General features: G+C 38.7%; 1 protein-coding gene across 1 annotated transcript in view; it reads right to left on the bottom strand.

Annotated features, from left to right (window-relative positions):
* Positions 1-623: 623 nt before the first annotated feature.
* Positions 624-18,938, bottom strand: part of Apob (apolipoprotein B) — a 40,445-nt gene continuing 22,130 nt past the window's right edge. The window contains exons 22-29 of the mRNA XM_078029614.1: positions 18,746-18,921; positions 18,430-18,617; positions 17,539-17,684; positions 15,501-15,874; positions 7,383-14,948; positions 6,779-6,893; positions 6,489-6,675; positions 624-2,553 (exon numbers count right to left, since the gene is read on the bottom strand). Of these exons, the coding sequence (XP_077885740.1) occupies positions 916-2,553; positions 6,489-6,675; positions 6,779-6,893; positions 7,383-14,948; positions 15,501-15,874; positions 17,539-17,684; positions 18,430-18,617; positions 18,746-18,921 (10,390 nt within the window). The 3' untranslated portion in view covers positions 624-915. The remainder of the gene's footprint in view (positions 2,554-6,488; positions 6,676-6,778; positions 6,894-7,382; positions 14,949-15,500; positions 15,875-17,538; positions 17,685-18,429; positions 18,618-18,745; positions 18,922-18,938) is intronic.

Genomic DNA, 18,938 nt, shown 5'->3' with positions numbered 1-18,938 from the left:
CTTGGAGTGCATGTGTTAGGAGAAACCCTTGGGTTTTGATTACGCTTTGATTACTATTAGATACTGAATTTGAAAAAAATAATAAAGTTCAAGAACATAAGTGCATGCTTGGTTGCAGAGTTGTTAGGAATCCAAGTACCAATACCTTCTCTAAGCCAATACTTCCTTTGCTTTGAATGGATCCTGGAAGAAGTACAAGGGGAATTCTGGGGTCCCTATTGCCATAAAACCCTTGGGACTGGGACTCTCTCATTATCCCTTTCAGGCTGAGTGAAATAATGGACCTTTTGGTGTATCTCAAAGCCTAACAGCCTTGCTTGGCAAAGGCAGATGGGTTGGTAAGAAAGATTGTGTGGTACATGAACACAAATAATATGCTCTTCATGATCAAATTATGTAAAAATATCTGTGAATACTTTTTACTTTTCACTTGGCAAATAAATTTTCTGAGATCAACTTCTTTTTGTTAGGTGACAAAATATTTCCCTCCATTGCTTCTCCCTTTCCCTTTCCTTTTATTCTATTACTTAAATCACAGAACATATTCTTCTAGAGGTTTTGAAATGCCAGAACATTTGAATTGATACATTCATTTCACTATCTTTCAATACAAGTGAGTCATATTGATATACAATAAAGAATTCATTTATTCGTTTTTCTCTTCCCCCCAAGTTTAGTAAAATAACTCAGATCCGGATTTTCTTTAACTTGCTAAAAATGTCATTCCCTAGAGATCAGAGACCTCCAGAGTTCTTACACCAGTGTCAGTGCAGGTCCAGTTCTTACGTAGTTCTGCTTGTAGTCAGCTGCCTGCTGCAGGGTTGGCTCAATGTGTGGTTTTATCAGTGGCTTGGATTTCCCCCTACTATATGAAAGTTTATTGGAACAAATAAAAAAAATGAATGCTTTGAAAAATTAAAAGATGATAGTCAGTTCTCCTGGAGCAAACTTCATGTGGGGGCTTACATCATTGACTGTGGTTGATTGCAGCTCTGTCAGAAACTTGGTGATATATCTTAGAAATATGTGGTAGCTTTGAATGGACAGGTCAATCAATCTTGTAGCCTCAGCAATGAATTTTTCATAGTAATCAGAAAGTTGGTCTGAAAAATCCTGTAGTTTAGATCTGAACTGGTGCTGGTAATCAGAAATGATTTTCTTCATTGCAGTGGCCCAACTTTTAATTATTTCCTGAGCAGTGGTAGAAAGCTCTTCAATCTTTTCTTTCCCTTTTCCATCTGCATCAGTAAGGATGCTAACATATTCTTGGAAAGCTCTGTCCACAAACTGCTTAACTTGATTTGAGAGTTGAGAAGTAAATCCAGTTGCACTGGACGTATATTTGGAATGGAAGTCCTTAAGGGCAATTAAAAAGTTCCTGATCAAATCCATTACTTTTTCTTCAAGTTTATAATATTTCACCATCCAGCCAACTGTACTTGGATCAAAATATTCTTCACGAAGAGCCTTTATGTACTGATGAACCTGTTGTAAGTTTTGAGAGCTGTCCTGAAGTTGGTCTTGAATAAATTCATTGAAACTACTGAGGATAAAGTCTAGACTTTCTTTCAGATTTTGAAAAACATACAGAACATAATCTTTGAAATTGTCTTTCTCTTGTAGGATCTCATTAACAAGATCAGTAAAATTTAACTCTTTTAAGATTTCAATGTCTTTTTCTATCTCATTAAAAACAAATGATTGTAAAACGATGCCAAGGACACTTAGTGTCTCTGTAGTATTGACAGATAAGTAGTCAATTAATGTTTCTTGAATTTCTCCTGATAAAGATTTCAACTGTTCCCTCAAGTCCGGAATTGCATCTTTTAGTTTAGAGCTTGTTGAATGAAAAGGAAGTTTAATCTGTAGGTCTTTGATTAATTCAGTTCTCCCCACTAGGTCTTGGACATACGAAAGCAGTTTATCTAACCCATTTTGGATATTTGAACATACTTGGGATAGCATCTTCCCTACCTCCTTCATGACCATACTGTTGAGTTCATCAATAGTGGACATCTCAGCTTTCCCTGGGAGATGGAATCTGGAGAACTTCAGGATATCAATGAATGAGTCAATCAGATGCTTAATTGCCCTATGGTACCCCTTGATGATTTGTATTAAGCTGTCAAATGCCTTCTCCTTGATTGTCTGGAAACTGGCCTGGCTCTCCTGAGCCAACAGTTCCTGGTACAGATTCTGGGTCTTGTCCTTCCACTCCTGGTAAGTTCTTGTGGTGCTGCTGACTGCTCTCTGGAACCCCATGTCCATCTCATCAATTTGCCTCATGGCCCCTTGATAGGCTTGCTCAGCACTGTTCTGTAGACTTCTCCTAAGCTTTGCAGAAGCATCTGTCAGGCTGAGTCCTGTGTACTCCTGGTGGTACTTGTTGACATAGTCATAAAAGGTCTCTGTGGCCTTGGGCACACTGTCTTTTAGAGAGCTTAGCAATCTGGATGCTACCTCTTCATCCCAATTAAATTTGATCTGAATGTCCCCATCAGGTTTATGCCTCCACTCAGTTATGAGTATGATGAGTTTTTTCTCTGCAGAGGACTAAAACAAGAAAGGGGGGACATGTTTTCAATTACTCTGATTACATAATATATTACACTAAAACTTCATTAGCAGTTAAAAGTAAAGATCAGAGGATCCTTAATTTTCTGAAGGGGATTTATCTTTCACATGTCAGTTTGTATGTTTGTTTTATGGTTAAAAAACCCCCACTGTTAATTTCTCATTATCATATGCCTCAGAAAGGATAAAAACCATGCTTGGCATTTATACAGGAACACTTAACATTAAGGCCTTCCTAGGACTGAAAAATGGGGATAGGAGGGGAAGGATAGGGAAGAAGAATAGGGAGCAAGAGGAGGCAGAGGAAGAAGGGAAGAGGCAGAGAAAGGCACATTCAGGGAAAGAAGTAGCAAAAAAGGGAAAATGTCCAGAGCCCAACCATCAGAAAGCCAGAGTCCCCATCTCCGTATTCATGCTCCTAACCTGTGACAAACCTTGGTGATAGAATCAGGTTAGGTCTCCCCCTCTGGTAATGACATATTTGATTTGGCCCTAGTAGAGCTTATAAAAGACTGAGTCCTTGGGTCTCATCAAACTATTCTGTTAAGGGAAAGAATTCTAAGCTTCAAGAAACCTCCCGAAACCATGATTTAGGTGATGAGAGGGCTTTGGCTGTGGCTCAGGGTTAGAGTGCTTGCTTAGAATGTGCAAGGCCTGGGGTTCAATCCCCAGCACTGAAAAAAATATATAAAAATTTAAAAAAAATCCAATGATGAAATATTTGGAAGTAGGGCAGATGGTGGGGTTGGACTGGGAATGTGGCTCAGTGGTGAAGTGCTTGCATAGCATGTTTAAGACCCTGGGTCAGATCCTCAAGACCACCAAAAAAAAGTGTATTTGGATGATGAGGCATGACCCTTATCTTTCTAGATTTTCCCAGAAGTAGTAAAATAATAATAGTGCTAATATGATGTCATATGCATGACTAATAATTAATTTCAATGAAGGACTCATTTTAAGGCTTTCTGGAGAATAATTTCTTAGTGAGTATCTTTCATCTAATTTGAGAACTCTGAAAGAATTGTCTTAACTTCATTGACAAATTTCTAGAGACACGATCTACCCCAACTGAATCAGGAGGACATGCACAATTTAAACAGATCAATTTCAAGCAATGAAATAGAAGACACCATTAAAAGCGTACCAACCAAGAAAAGCCCAGGACCAGGTGGATTCCCAGCCAAGTTCTATAAGATCTTCAAAGAAGAATTAATACCATACTCCTCAAATTATTTCATGAAATAGAAAAGGAGGGAACACTTCCAAACTCATTCTATGGGGCTAGTATCACCCTGATATCAAAAGCAGACAAAGACATATCAAGGAAAGAAAATTTTAGACCAATATCCCTGATGAACTACATGCAAAAATTGTCAATAAAATTCTGGCAAATTGAAACATACAAAAATATTAAAATGACAGTGTGCCACAATCAAGTGGAGTTCATCCTAGGTTGGTTCAACATATGGAAATCAATGAATGTAATTCATCACATTAAAAGACTTAAATACAAGCATCATATGATCATCTCAATAGATGCAGGAAAAGCATTTGACAAAATACAGCATCTCTTTATGTTCAAAACACTAGAAAAACTAGGGATATTAGAAACATATCTCAATGTTGTAAAAGCTACCTATGCTAAGTCAAAAGCCAACATCATTATAAATGGAGAAAAACTAAAAACACTCCCTGTAAAAACTGGAACAAGACAGGGATGCCCTCTTTCACCACTTCTATTCAACATAGTCCTTGAAACTCTAGCTAGATCAGTCAGACAAAATAAATTAAAAGGATACGATTTGGAAAAGAAGAACTCAAACTATTACTATTTGCTAATGACATGATTCTATATTTAGAAGATCAAAAAAATTTCATCAGAAAACTTTTAGAACTAATAAATGAATTCAGCAAAGTAGCAGGGTATAAAATCAACACTCATAAATCAAATGCATTTCTATACATAAGTGATGAATCCATTGCAAGAGAAATTAGGAAAACTAACCCATTCACACACACACACCAAAAAACCAAAAAACAAAAAACAAAAATCAAAAAACTATCCCCTCAAAAAAATAAAGTACTTGGGAATCAATTTAACAAAACAGGTGAAAGACCTATACAATGAAAACCATAGAACACTAAAGAAAGAGATTGAAGAAGTCCTTAGAAGATGGAAATATCTCTCTCCCATGTTCTTGCATAGGCAGAATTAATATTGTCAAAATGGACATACTACCATAAGTGTTATATATATTTAATGCAATTCCTATTACAATACCAATGACATTCTTCATAGAACTAGAAAAAGCAATCATGAAATTCATTTGGAAAAATAAGAGACCCAGAATAGTCAAAGCAATCCTTAATAAGAAGAGTAAAGCAGGAGGCATCAAAATACCAGACAGTTAACTATATTACAGAGCCACAGTAAAAAAAAAAAAAATGGCATGGTTTTAGAACTAAAGTAGACATGTAGATCAATGGTACTAAATAGAAGATAGAGACAAACCCACATATCATCTCATCTTATATAAAGGAGCCAAAAACATACATTGGAGAAAAGATAGCCTATTCAACAAATGGTCTCAGAAAACTGGAAATTCATACGCAACAAAACGAAGTTAAAAGTTATCTCTCTCCCTGCACAAAACTCAACTCAAAGTGGATCAAAGACTTAGGCACTAGAACAGAGACCCTGAGCCTAATAGAAGAAAAAGTAGGTCCAAATCTTCATTATGTCAGCTTAGGACCTGACTTCCTTAATAAGAAGTAAAATTAAGAATCAATAAATGGGATGGATTCAAACTAAAAAGCTTCTTCTCAGCAAAGGAAACAATAACAGGAAGATAGAGCCTACAGAATGGGAGAAAATATTTACCACATGTACCTCAGATTGAGCATTAATTCCAGGATATATAACCCAAAAAACTTGACACAAGAAAAACAAATAACGTCCTCAATAAATGGGCTAAGGAAATGAACAGACACTTTACAGAAGAAGAAATACAATTGATTAACAAGCATATGAAAAAATGTTCATCATTTCTAGCAATTAGAGAAATGCAAATCAAAGCAAAGATTTCATCCCCAATCATAATGGCAATTATCAAGAATACAAGTCATAATAAGTGTTGATGAGGACGTGGGGGAAAAGGTATACTTATACATTGCTGATGGGACTGCAAATTGATGCAACCACTATGGAAAGCAATTTGGAGATTTCTCAGAAAACCTGGAATGGAACCATCATTTGATCCTGCTATCCCACTCCTAAGTTTGCACCCAAAGGACTTAAAATCAGCATACTACAGTGATACAGCCATATCAGCTGTTTATAGCAGCTCCATTCACAATAGCTAAACTATGAAACCAAACTAGATGCCCTTCAATAGATGAATGGATAAAGAAATTGAGGTACATACATACAATGGAATATTACTCAGTTTTAAATAAGAATGAAATTGTGACATTTGTTGGTAAATGGATGAAACTAGAGAATATAATGCTAAGTGAAATAAGCTAATCCCCCAAAACCAAAGGCCCAGTGTTTTCTCTGATAAGGGGAAGAAGGCTAATCCACAGTGGAGTGGGGGTAGGGAAAATGAAGGAAATTTGGATTACACAGAGGGAATTGAGGAGAGGGGTGGGATGATGGGGATGGGCAGGACAGTAGAATGAGACGGACGTTATTACCTTATGTACATGTATGATTACACTACTGGTGTGACTCAGCACAATGTACATCCAGAAGAATGAAAAGTTATGCCTCATTTGTGTAGAATGTGTCAAAATGCGTTCTACTGACATATATAACTAATTAGAATAAATTTAATAAAAAGAATTGTCTTAAATTATCTGTCCCAATTCTCTCCCTGCTCTTGGGCTTTGGCAACCCATTGGTTGGGACTCACCTGAGGGTAGAAGTAGGGGTTCTTTACTATGCTATGGTTTCCTTTTTCTCCAAGGTTCAGGCCCACAGTGTCTATGGCTGGGTAGGCTGCCCAGAAGGTCTGGATTTTGCTATATGTTTGATAATGCAGCTGGAGGTCACTGAACACCGGACAGGCGATGTCCAGGACAGCCTGCATTTCCAAGTCCCTGAAAGCAGAAATGCAGCTGGGTCACAATATAATGGGCAGAAAGAGGGCACACATCACAATGAGCTTTGAAAAGGAATGAAGTTTCAATAAAAGTTTCATACTGCAGTCCTTTGTATTTGCCCTCTTCTTTATACAGCACACTGAAGTCACGATGTACAAATGTGTTGTTGCTCTTATAGATGAAACTGTAGTCTTCAAATTTATATATGTCCACCGCTGTAGGGGAGAGAGTTTACATTTTGTTGGGCAAATAATTATGGAATACAGAGACATTTTCATTGGGAAACTTGGAGCATTTTATTTTAACCAAACACCTAACTTACATGTTTTTAATATGCAATGTCTAGTTCATAGTGTTTTGAAATATTTTTTTTGTTTGGTGATGGGGATCAAACCCAGGGCATCCACACATGCTAGGTATGTGCTCTATCACTGAACTGTATACTCTGCTCTATAATATAAGTAAATAGTGAGAAGACAATGTAAGTCCTAAAATCATTATAGAAAAATCTACTTCTTTGAACCTATCCTTTTTGAATGTCAGTTATTTTCTACAGTTTTTTTTTAATGTATGGAGTATATATGTATCTCTTCTTTTAATTTTACTGAGAGTAATTGTAACTCTGGTCATAACTAAATATATAATTACTTACAACTTTCATTAAGAACATAGTATCTAGGAAAGGAGTCAGGTCATTTTCTTACCTTTTAGGTCATATTCCAGGAACTTTAAGGTTGAACTGCATGTGGAATCCAGGAATGTTTCAATATGATCTGCTTTGTTTTTCAAACCAGCACTCCAAGTGGCATTATATGGGGGAGAGGCCACCCGAAACCGTGCAGTCAGTTCTCCAAAAATAGGAATCCAAATTCCAGCAGGTATAGAGAATTTAATGGAAGGAATCTGAATAGTCTGCTCAGGCATGATGATGGTAGGCAATTCAAAGCCTCCAATCTTGTTGGCCACCTCATTTAGGTCCAAGACAGCACTGCCAATGGAAATGCTTTTTGGAAGGGTGAACGGGGTTACAATGAACTGAGCTGCAGGCACAGTTATCTCAAAAAAGGGAAATGAGGAGTTTTCCGATTCAGAATATTTTGTTAAAACATCAACTTCAGGGAATTTTATTTTGGGTAATGTTGGTAGGTTGAGTGCAAATGGTGACATTCTTGACTTTTTATAGATTTTCATTTCACTGAAGTCAACTTTGTAGGATGGAACCTGAAGATCTGTGAATGGGACTCGAAATGTAGGTGTGACAAAAACTGAATTTAGATCATTTAGTTTCAACCCAGGTATAATGAATTTATCAGCCAATTCTTGCACGGGGACAGAGAGAAGATAGCCATTGGGATTTTTGGTGTACACAAGAGCAGTTGAAACATGAAGATACTGCCTCCTGCTGGTGCTGGTGGTTACCTCCAGCTTTAGGAGGTCCCATAAGCTCTTGTCATACACTGGTAGGACGATATGTTCAAGGTTTGACCCTTCTAAGGATCCTGCAATGTCGAGGCGTGCCTCTTCTTGGGTATTAGAAAGCTGTATGTTGTTCTGGAGAGACCCAGAATAAATCTGGATCTCACTTTTCCAGCTGACCTTCTGGTTCTTAGTGTTTGCATTCAGAGTCACTTCCTGGTCAATGTAAGGTATGTCCAGGAGGGAACTGAGCTGACTTGCATGACCCTGAACAAGGGCAGACATTGTCCATGGGGAGAGTTCCAAGGTGGCTTTGCTTGCATGTTCTCCTTGTGTGAAAAAAAGGCCCTGTAGCTGTAAGTAATTTTCTGTATTGTGTTCCCAGATGGCATATATGCGTCGGAGATTGGCTTCTCCAGCAAAATTTTCTTTTACTTCAAGGTTCCAGATATTATCGACCTTGGAAGCCCCTTGTAGCTTCACTGATGACCGAGTGCCCTTGGAATTCAGGTACATACTGGCCTCACTGGCAATAGTTCCCAAATATTCCCGTGAGAGGACTGAACCCTTGACATCTCCTTTAGTAGATGACTCAATGGAAAAGTAGGAGGTGAGGCTTTCTAAGCTGAGCTTGTGGTCAACTGCTCCTTTAGCAGTATAGTACAGCTTCGGAGAATTAAAATCATATTTTAATTCAGTGGATGAAGAGACAGTAGGTTTTGACTTGGTATTTCCATTAAGTTCTTGCTTAAAATTCAATCTCAAAACTGGAACGTGGATTTTGGCAGTTGTTGTCACTGATGCTTCCAAGTTTTTCTCGATTAAGCTAATAGTGCTATCATGACTGCCTTCCACAAATTTGTTGCTGAGAGACAAAGCTGTGGCTAGCTTCAGCCCTCTTTTCCTTGTCAAACTTGAAGTGCCCTCTAATTTGTACTGTAGTGCATCAATGACAAATGAAGAGGAAGAAAGGAAATGAGCCACAATATCTGATTGATTATAAAGTCCAATATTGGTATTCAGCGTGATGGCACTTGATTTAAAGGAAAAATCATAAGTAATATTGCCCAGGGCTGGAATAAAAATATTGTTTATGGTACTCAGTTCCTTGAAATCTGGAAGAGGGACCTTGAGTAGATTCCTAGGGGCACGAAGGACTGGCAACTCAATGGATGGGAGGACAAATGTGTGTGACGGCACATAGAAGCCAGACCCTGGGATGGTGACATTGGGGGTGCTGATCACTTTGGGGATCACATGACTGGAGGCTGACATCTCTACTGTGAATGGAGACACTTCCATGTTGATGACTGGAAGAGTGTATCTGGGAGTTTGAAAGGTCCTGGGGAGCTTGTTGAGAGATCTTTCAACTTCATACTCATCAAACTTACTTTTTGCTTCATTGTAGGATGTAGTGAGAAAATCTAAGGCATCATCTCTGACTTTCTCAAAATGTCTGTCAAAGGAATTGATATTCTGATTGATAAACTCAAAAAACACACCCAAAGGAATTGCAATGGAATGCCTGTCTTTGTTTTTTTTGTACCGAGCTTTTACACTTAAATCAAATGATTGCTTTGTTGTTTTCAAGAATTCCTTTAAGCCGGTTTCTTCCCATATGGAGAAATCTTTCAGTGAGGGTGTTGTGAGTGTTGTATAAGGTAGATTTATTTCAGGAATTGTCAAAGGAATGTTCAAGAAATCCAGGTTGGCATCTCCATTGATCTGTACATGGGCTTCCATGCTGTGCCCATTGTTCACAGCAGAGAAATTTTGATGGTATTTATACTGATTGAACCTAGCACTTGCTTGCCAACTTGCTTGCTGGGCATGAGGACTCAGGAACATTGCATAGTTGTTGAGAAAGTCTATCTTCCCTACCAATTTTAGTGGAAAACTAACTTTCAGATTTCCTTCATTTTTTGTGGTTGCAGTAATTTCAGATGGCTGTGCTGAAAAGAAAAGGGAATTTTTCAAAGTTCCAATAACTTTTCCATTTAAATGAGCATTGTGGATGCCAGTTATCTCTGTCTTCCCTTCTTTGAGCAGTGCTATGCCATTAGCAGTTAGAATACTGTGGCCCACATGCTGGGATTCAACTTCAGACTTAATTTCAAACCTAGAAGAGTCAAGGAAGCCAGATTCATAAGCGATCTTTTGGTTTACTCTTAGGTGTTTGCTGCTGATGTTATTGGACAATCCAAAGGAAGTGATGGGTCCTTCCACGGTGAAGCTGATCTGTGATTCATGTATTCCCTCATCTGAGAAGTTGAGACAGGCCAGTTTCCATGACCCTATTCCAGAAGAAGTCCAAGTTAAGTGTCCAGCTTCCAGCAGTGTCTTGATATCATTGTTCAGGTCAACCTTACTGGATAAGTCCAGTTTGGGGATGTTCAATTTGTGGAAGTACTTTGTGTGGCTTTCCAGTTTAAGCTGGTTATTTATCTTGACAATCACACCATTATTAAACTCTAGTGTATTTTTTTCTGTGTGTAAACTTGCCATTGTATCTGATTTTCCTTCAATGGCATTTCCAGAAAATAGTATTTCACTTTCATGCTTTGTTCTCATGTACTTGCTGGAAAATATCATAGATTCCTTTAGAACCAGTGGATTAATCTTAGGGTCTGAGAGTTGTGCATTTGCTTGGAAATCGAAATTGAGAACTTCTAATTTGGACTCTCCTTTGGCAGTGATGGAAGCTGCAATCTCTGCTTTGTGCTCTGAACTAGTAACATTCTGGATGTTAGCATTTGCATCTAATGTGAAAAGGGGAGATTGGACTTTCAAAATGCTATTCAACTTGCCAAAAGTAGGTATTCCGATTGTGTGTGAGATGTGGGGAAGCTGGAAGTCTGGTATTTGAAGGTCAGGAACTTGAAAATCTTTCAGGTTGAGATTTGGGATCATGACTTCTGGAATTGTAATTTTTGGCAAATGGAAGTCTGGCAGTGTGAGTAAAGCAAGAGGGATGTCTCCCATCTTCAAATCCCTCAGATACACTTCCGGAAGTGGCCACTGCAGCTCACTGATCAGCATTTGGTCAATGGTTCTGATGATCTTTGCTTTGATTTCTACCAAGTCGATTGTAAAGGAAGGAATGTGGAAGGTGTTGAGGATAGTGAATTCTGGAGTGGAAAACCTGGATGGGATTTTTATATCTTTCAACTCTTTGAAGTTTATCTGAACTGATGGAATCCTTAGATCTGTCAGGGGAACTATGAAGTCAGGAGTCTGGAAGGTAGCTTCCTGGAGAGCACGGAGACTGACCTCAAAGGCAGGCATAGTCCCAAGGATGGTCTGGATTTTAGGAACAGTGAACCCTCGTTCCACCAAGGATTTCACCTTTTCAGCCCAGTCTTGGATAGAGTATTGCTCTGCAAAGTCAGTAAAGTTCTTAGCAGCAAGAATCCACCAGTCAGTAATGTAGGTGACAAGTGTATTATAAACCTGGCCTACTAGAGACAGGTATCGCTCAAATTCCCGCTGAAGGTCCATTTGATAGATCCGGTCTCGTAGGTCTTCTAGAGTTTCTTGGAATCTGGCTTTCATGTGAACCAAAGATGCAGAATTTAAAGCATCCTGTAACCAATCAATGAATAAAGTTATTTTAGTGTCTTTTAGCTTTTCCCAATAGATAGCAACCATGGCTTTGATGTCCTCTACAAACAGTTTTAGTGCTTCAGCTTTCTGTGGCAGTTCTAGAGCCTGAATTTCACCATTGATCCTCTGAGTCATCTCATGGATTTTGTTATTGGTTTCATTCACAAACTGGTTGTAATTGAACGATTTTAATTTCTTTACCAACATGTCCAGCAATCTGTTTACTTCTTCAATGAATTTTTTAAAAGACAATGCTTTAAGCTGCTTGATTGCATCATCAATAAACCCAACCAATCTCTCATAGTATTCTTTTATCTCAACTTGCTGTAGAACATTGCTTAGTTTTTGAACAGTCTCCTTCAACTTATACTTGTGGGCCAACTGTACTGATTTATCCATTAACACCTGGATTTGTTGGTCTACTTCATATTTCCTAATTAACTCATGGACTATGGCTCTAAAAGCATTGATTTTCTCAGTTACTTCAAATTCTTCAATAAGATTTGTAACAAAGTATTTGACATGTTCAATAATGTCCTTTATTCTTTGAAATGAAATTGTAGTTCTCAATTGATCTAAAAGGACTCTGACATCAATATCCTTAACCCGTTGTTTTAACACTGTGGCAATGTCCTCAATGTCTGTATTCTGAATATGCGTGTTGAGCTGCTGCAGTTTTTCTTGTATCTGAATTCTGACTTGATACTTAGTATCCACATTCTGGATCCAGGAGGCAACACTACTTCCAGTTTTGTCAAAATCAATATTTTCAATAAATTCATACAGATCATTGATTGTCTTTACTAAATGTACACAGATATGATAATGTTCATTAAGAATCTTCCATTTTTCAATGATTTGATCAATAATCTTAGCAATAGCAGTTTTAAAATCATGTAGATCATAATTATCTTTAATATACTGATCAAATTGTATCACATATGTCTGAAGTTGAGAGAGTTTTTCATTAAAGTTGATTTTGGCATTATCCAATGCAATTTGTAGATCATTTTCTGTAATTCTATAATTTTCTGTGAAAGTGTTCAGTTTCTCCTTGGCAATGGAAACTTGTCTCTCCCAATTAAGTGCATTCAGATAGTCATTAACTTGCTGTGGGAGTCTGTTGAGGGCTGCTCTGTATTTCCTCATAAATTGATCAATATTGATGCGTTTCAATTCTTTCTGAATGGTTTCCAGAGCAGTTATAATTACTATTCGATTCCTCTCCAGATATTCTGGCAGAGTTTCAGAGAAGGGGAGGCTGATGGTGTGAACCTCTTGGTTCTTATCGTACTTTACAAAAGCAACAATTGTGAATTCTTGGGGCTTGTCAATAGCATCTTTCATCTCTAAAGCATCAATGACATTGACGGGCTCTCTGAGTAAAAATGGCACTTTAATCGGGGAGTCTAGCACAGTAAGGTCAGCCAGGGCTCGCCCACTAAGCTCCACACCAATTTTGTCTTTAGTGTTGTAAGCTTCAAAGTCCTGGCTGTACTCATTGTTGTTCAATTGGGTCTTGAGTTTCCAGGTGCTTGTCTGCTCGGCTGGAGTGAGCAGGACACTGACTTTGTGATCAAGAGCTGTACTGATGCTTTTGCTGGACATGAGATGACTTGTGGACCCTTTGTAATCATGAGAGAAAGTGAGGGCCAGTGGTTCTGCTTTGAACAGGAATTTGCTATAGAGTTGTCCAGTGTGCTCTCCCCAGAGAGCCAGTTTTCCATTGCCATTTGTATGTGCATCAATGGCTACAGTGAATGGGGCCATTGCAGAACGGAAAACATTGCTGAAATGCAGAGAGTCTGAATTATAGTTTGTACTGATGTCAATGGATGATGCCAGCCCAGCAATGTCAGTGTTGAGCCGATGGCTAAACTCCACACCCTGAACCCTAGCTACAGTGTCTGCTTTATAACTTGCTGATAAGTCAGCATAGGAAATGGTGTATATATGTTTTATTTCATCATTTTGGTAGGCTCCTTTGAGGTTTCCAGCCATGTTCAGCTTCAGGGGTTCCAGCCGTAATTTCCCATTGCTGGTCAGATCCAGAGCACTGTATCTCAGGTCATTGTTTAAAGTAGTTACAAGAGAAAAGGGCTGTAACTGTAAGTTAAAATTCTGCTTGTAAAACTTGTCAGTGCTATAAACATTGTCAAGTTTGGATGAGAGGTCCAGTGATAAGCCTGCGATATTCAAACTGTTAGAGTGGTCCAGCTTCATTTCAGCATATGAGCCCATCATGTCATTTGAAAGCTTCAGTCCTTCCCGGCTGATTTTGAAGTTGAAAATGTTTTTACTGTCGACACCCAGAATCATGGCCTGATAAGTACTTCCCAGTGATACCTCTGTGAGGGCAGCTTTTCCATCCAGGCTGAATTTTGCATTGTGCTCCCTGAAGCGACCATTTGCTGTTAATTTCATGGATGCCCCAGAGAGGTCAAGCTCTGCATTCAGCTCATTCTCCAGCAACAAGGGACTGTACTTCAAGCTGGTGGTTGCACTTGTAGATAATCCATCTCGGGCAATCCTTAGTGTTGCCTTATGAGCACCAGTATTAATTTTGTCAGTGCCCAAGATGTCAGCATTTAATTCAATTCCATGGGAATTCAGTGACCCAGAAAGCAGGGTGAAGAACCTCAGTGACTTGTAGTCAGCCTGATACTCAGAACGAAGCAATGCATTTTGCTTAGAGAAGGTCAGATCCACCTTGTTAAAAGTAGAAAAGTCCTCATATTTCCCATTGCTGTCAGATTTCACAGTGAGCTCATAGTTCTCATATTTCAGGGAAGCAGTATTTTTAAAGATGCCATCTTGCAAATCAGAAGTGGAGGTGAGGGAGAGGGTTCCATCTTTGTACCTTCCAGTTATCTGGTTGGTGCCTTGGAGGTAGGAAGAGTTAAACCTCAGGTTGGATTCTCCACTGAGCTGGCCAGTGGTAGAATCCCTCTGACAAGACAGGTCATAAATGCCATTAGCATAGAACGAAGAAGCTCTGAATTGCCCATCAATCTTGACATCTTTGACATACAGATGTTGTTTCTTTTTTGAGTCAAAATGGATTGAAGCAGACATCTGTGGTCCCCAGGCACTAGATGCATCAAATGTTAGAAAACCTTTTGAGGCTGGGTTGTTTCCAACTTTTTCTACATGACTGAACTTGATTTTTGAATCCAGAAATTTGTGGCGTAGAGACCCATCACAAGCTAATGTGAGCATATTCCTTTGGTCATAAGCTGTTTCTCCAGATCCTAATGTTAAAAATTAAAGACATTGGTTAAATTAAGAAAAAAAATGTCCAGAACAATCATTGTTGAAAATCTTTCAATTAAAAAGTCCCATTTATCTGGGTCAGTTGTGTAGTAGTCTCCTCATCTATAATGCAAACATAAAATTTGAAAGCATAATGTATTTCTCCAGGAAGTTTTCCCTGACTGCTGAAGACCTTTTTGGGCTCCCTTATTGACGAGTTTCACTGTATCTTATACTAGTATACTCTGTGGCACTCAAGCTGAATTATGATTAATAAAGTAAACTTGATGTATCTTATACACCCTACCGTAGTACTTCTCACACTGAGTTACAATTGCTGGTTTATGTACTCCTTTTCTTTTTATTACCTAGGTGTATATCAAATACATATTACATGTTTAATAAATATTCCTATGAGTTGAGTGGATGAAAAGACTTCTGAGTAGCAAGGACAATAAGAAAGTCCATGTCCTTTCCTCCCTAGAGGGGGTTCTCCCACCAGAAATTGCAATGAGTTAGCCCTGTGAACCCTTCACCTGAGCATGGCTCACCTTGGATGCTATAGGAAAACATGTCAATCACAGAGTCAGCCTTCATGTGGTATCGAGCCTGGAGACTGTAGTGGTCTCTGCTGGTGTTGCCACCAGTATAGGAGGCAGACCAGTTGTACAAGTTGCTGTAGATATTTGTGGAGAGGTCCAGAACACCCAAAAGAGGCACTCGAAGTTGATACAACTTGGGAATGGTAAAAGTTGGGACTTGGAATTCTTGAGATGGCAGCTGGAATCCCACAGACTTAAAGTTGAGGGCTGGTGTCCTAATGGTCTCTAGCATCTTCAGATCTTTGGAAGACTTGCCACCAAAAGGCAAAGGAATCTCAATTTTCACGCTGTTCTTGTTCAAGGTATATTTGACCCGGCCATCACTGAAATGAACAACAATGTCCCCACAGTCAGTCATCAAGAACTCAGCTCTCTGCCATCTGATCTTCCAAGCAATACTGCATCTACTCCATTTCTAAACTCTTTTTTATTGCACTACTTCCCACGCCTGGATACCTTTGCTTTTTCCTCTACCTGCCCAACAAACTCTTTCTATGCCCTTCTAAGAGCCATCCCTTAGCATTTCCATTCCACCCAAGTCATAACTAATTTCTCTCATTCTTAAAGGGATAGAGTCTCTTACACGTATCTCAAAGAGCATGCCCTAGTTCTGCTTAGATAATAAGTTATCTGTTCATTTTTTATGTCTGCACATTGTCTCCCTGAGAGGAAGAACTATACCTTATCTAGTGTCTATCTTCTCACTGTACCTAGTCTAGTATTTTGCATGTAGTGGACCCTTGGTACATATTTGCTAAACTAAATTGAGGTAACTTGATATGTGGAATGTACACAGGAATAAAAGGCAAAAAATTTGGGTGAGAGCTTCAATTTCCACTGTTATCTTAGTGAATTAGTGTCTCTGAGTCTCTGTGATGTTTTCTACATAGTGGATAACAGTATCCTTTCTGTTGAACTCACAGTGATGGCCTTGGATATCAAATGAGAAAAAAATACCTAAAAGCACTTTGCAATCTTTTCAATACCGTACCCATGCAATGTAATAACAGGATAACTTATAAAAAATAAAGGGGGACAGAGGGGTTTAGCTATTATGTGCAAATAAATTGTTCATTTTATTGCTGCAAAAGGATGCCTGCTTTCAGCAGGAGGATGACCGATGACCAGTCAGGCCCTGTCCAATTCGTAGGTCCTGAAACACCAGCAGAGAAGGAGGGTTCCTGAGTCCTCTGTGCTGCCACCCTTTTCCATTTCCTACAGTCTTTTTCCATATGGGTGCTTTGGCAGACTTCTATCCTTTTACAATAATTGGCCTATTAAACTGCTCCTCTGCCACTGACCATGGGAGGGTCCACATGACATAGGTCACTTATTTTTTTTTTACCCGAGTAAAGTACAGAGATCAGTCAACTTAGAAAATACTCTAGTTTTTTTCAGCTTGTGCTCTGATTTCTTATTTTCATGAAATAAGACAAGCAAAGCATTTCATATATTTTTGTAAATACAGAAATGGACTGAGCACTTTGGAATCTGATTTTTTGGGTAAGGGTTAAGTTGTATTGCTAAACTGAATCTCTCTCCAAATGCTGCCTTTTATTCAATGCTCAATGGTTATTCTGACCCTCTGTAGTTAAACAGCAAGCCCATAGTCAATAATTCCTCCAGCTACTCTTAAACTCTTCACAAATAAGTATGAATATATTCTGGTCTGGAATAGGGTGTTTACTTGTGATGGAAGAAAGCTGAATGCCTTCCAAATTCAGATTGTAGTAAATAAAACATCTTAGGAGGAAAGTACCAGAATTCCTCAATTGTCTTTTGGGTTCATTTTGGGTTGACTGTCACATTCAGACTTCACGTTTAATAATACAAAAGTGTCACAGTATTTATGCTATAGTTATTCATCTCTTTAAAAATGCTTATATTATTTCCCTTAAAATTAAATAAAAACAGTAACAATCATGCTATGTCAAATTTTCCATGTGCTTTGCATGGTTTGAGAAACTTCTCTAGTTTCTTCTTTTACCTTTTTAAGAAGAGGTTTTCTGGGACTTGGAAGGTTGGAAATCTCATTTTCTGGAGGCTCAACTCTGTCAAGCCGCTGAGGTGATCCTGCAAAGTCTGGGCTAACGGAAGACTCTCGGATGCCTTCTGAAGCCAGCTGTTTGTTGCCTACAAAATGATAGAAGATTTTTAGAGCAAGAAATGGGACTGGGTGATCCTCAAAGTGAAATTAACATTACGTAATAATTCAGATTTGACAGGTCAGTTATCAAGCAGAACAATGAAGTAAAAGTTAAAAATAAGTTATAGTGATGGGCATGGTGGTGCATGTAATCCCAGTGGCTCAGGAGGCTGAGGCAGGCAGATCACGAGTTCAAAGTCAGCCTCAGCAACTTAGCAAGGCCCTAAGAAACTTAGCGAGACCCCGTCTCAAAATAAAAAATAAAAAAAGGCTGAGGATGTGGCTCTGTGGTTAAACACCTCTGGGGTCAATCTCTGGTATAATAATAATAATATTTATTAATAATAAATGAATAAAATAATAGTAATTATTAATAATAATATATTATTATTATTTATTACAGAAAATTATGAATTTGGGCTGCCACTCACTCATCTCTTCCCTTTTTAAGAATATGTAACGTAGACTCCTAGCCCATGTCTTGAAGTTTCTGTTCATATATGTAGACATAGCAAACTCTTTTGCTTATAGCATTCACTTGGTATTTATCATATTCAGCTTTGTGTAACTGGAGAACTAAGCATGCTTGATGTTTCTTTTCTCTCCAGAAATTCCTTAGGTGCAGGAAGCATGCCTTAAGCATCTTTGAATACCCTCATACACCTAACAGAGTTAAGGATGTGATTAGCACTTTTAACCATGAATCTATTTTGCTGATTGATTCATACTTACAACTATTAATTTGGATCCCATCTGCCGGAAAGTCATGTCTGTTTGAGGAACTCTGTTATCTGGGAGACTACTGGCATGCAGCAGGAAGGCTCTATAAAAATCAGAGAGATCCACTGGGAAATTGGAGGCAACTTTTTTGGTATCCACATTGGTGCCTGTGTTCCATTCAAATTCAATCTTCTCCTCATCTAGAAAGGCACATATGAAATAGTTGTCAGTGGTACAACACAGGTCAGCCTGTGTCCATGGCACTTGGCAGTTACACTGAAGTACACAGTGCCCTTGGAAGTGCTTGTGGGGGAGAAGAGGCACATACCATAGCGCCAGGCCAGTCTCTTGGAAACTGTTGAGCCATAAGCTGTAGCAGATGAGTCCATTTGGAGGAGCAGTTTGGTTGGGGACCAGCGGGTCAGGATCTCACTTCTGGCTTCTGCTTGTAAGCGGGGTATGGAAATGACACCTTTGATTTTGCTTTCTTCCTTAGTGTCATAACTATGGAAAAGAAAATC

The sequence above is a fragment of the Ictidomys tridecemlineatus genome, chromosome 12 (genome assembly GCF_052094955.1).
Source record: "Ictidomys tridecemlineatus isolate mIctTri1 chromosome 12, mIctTri1.hap1, whole genome shotgun sequence".
Lineage (NCBI taxonomy): Eukaryota > Metazoa > Chordata > Mammalia > Rodentia > Sciuridae > Ictidomys > Ictidomys tridecemlineatus.
Note: the sequence above shows the minus strand (reverse complement) of the source record. Positions and strands in the feature narration are given on the sequence as shown.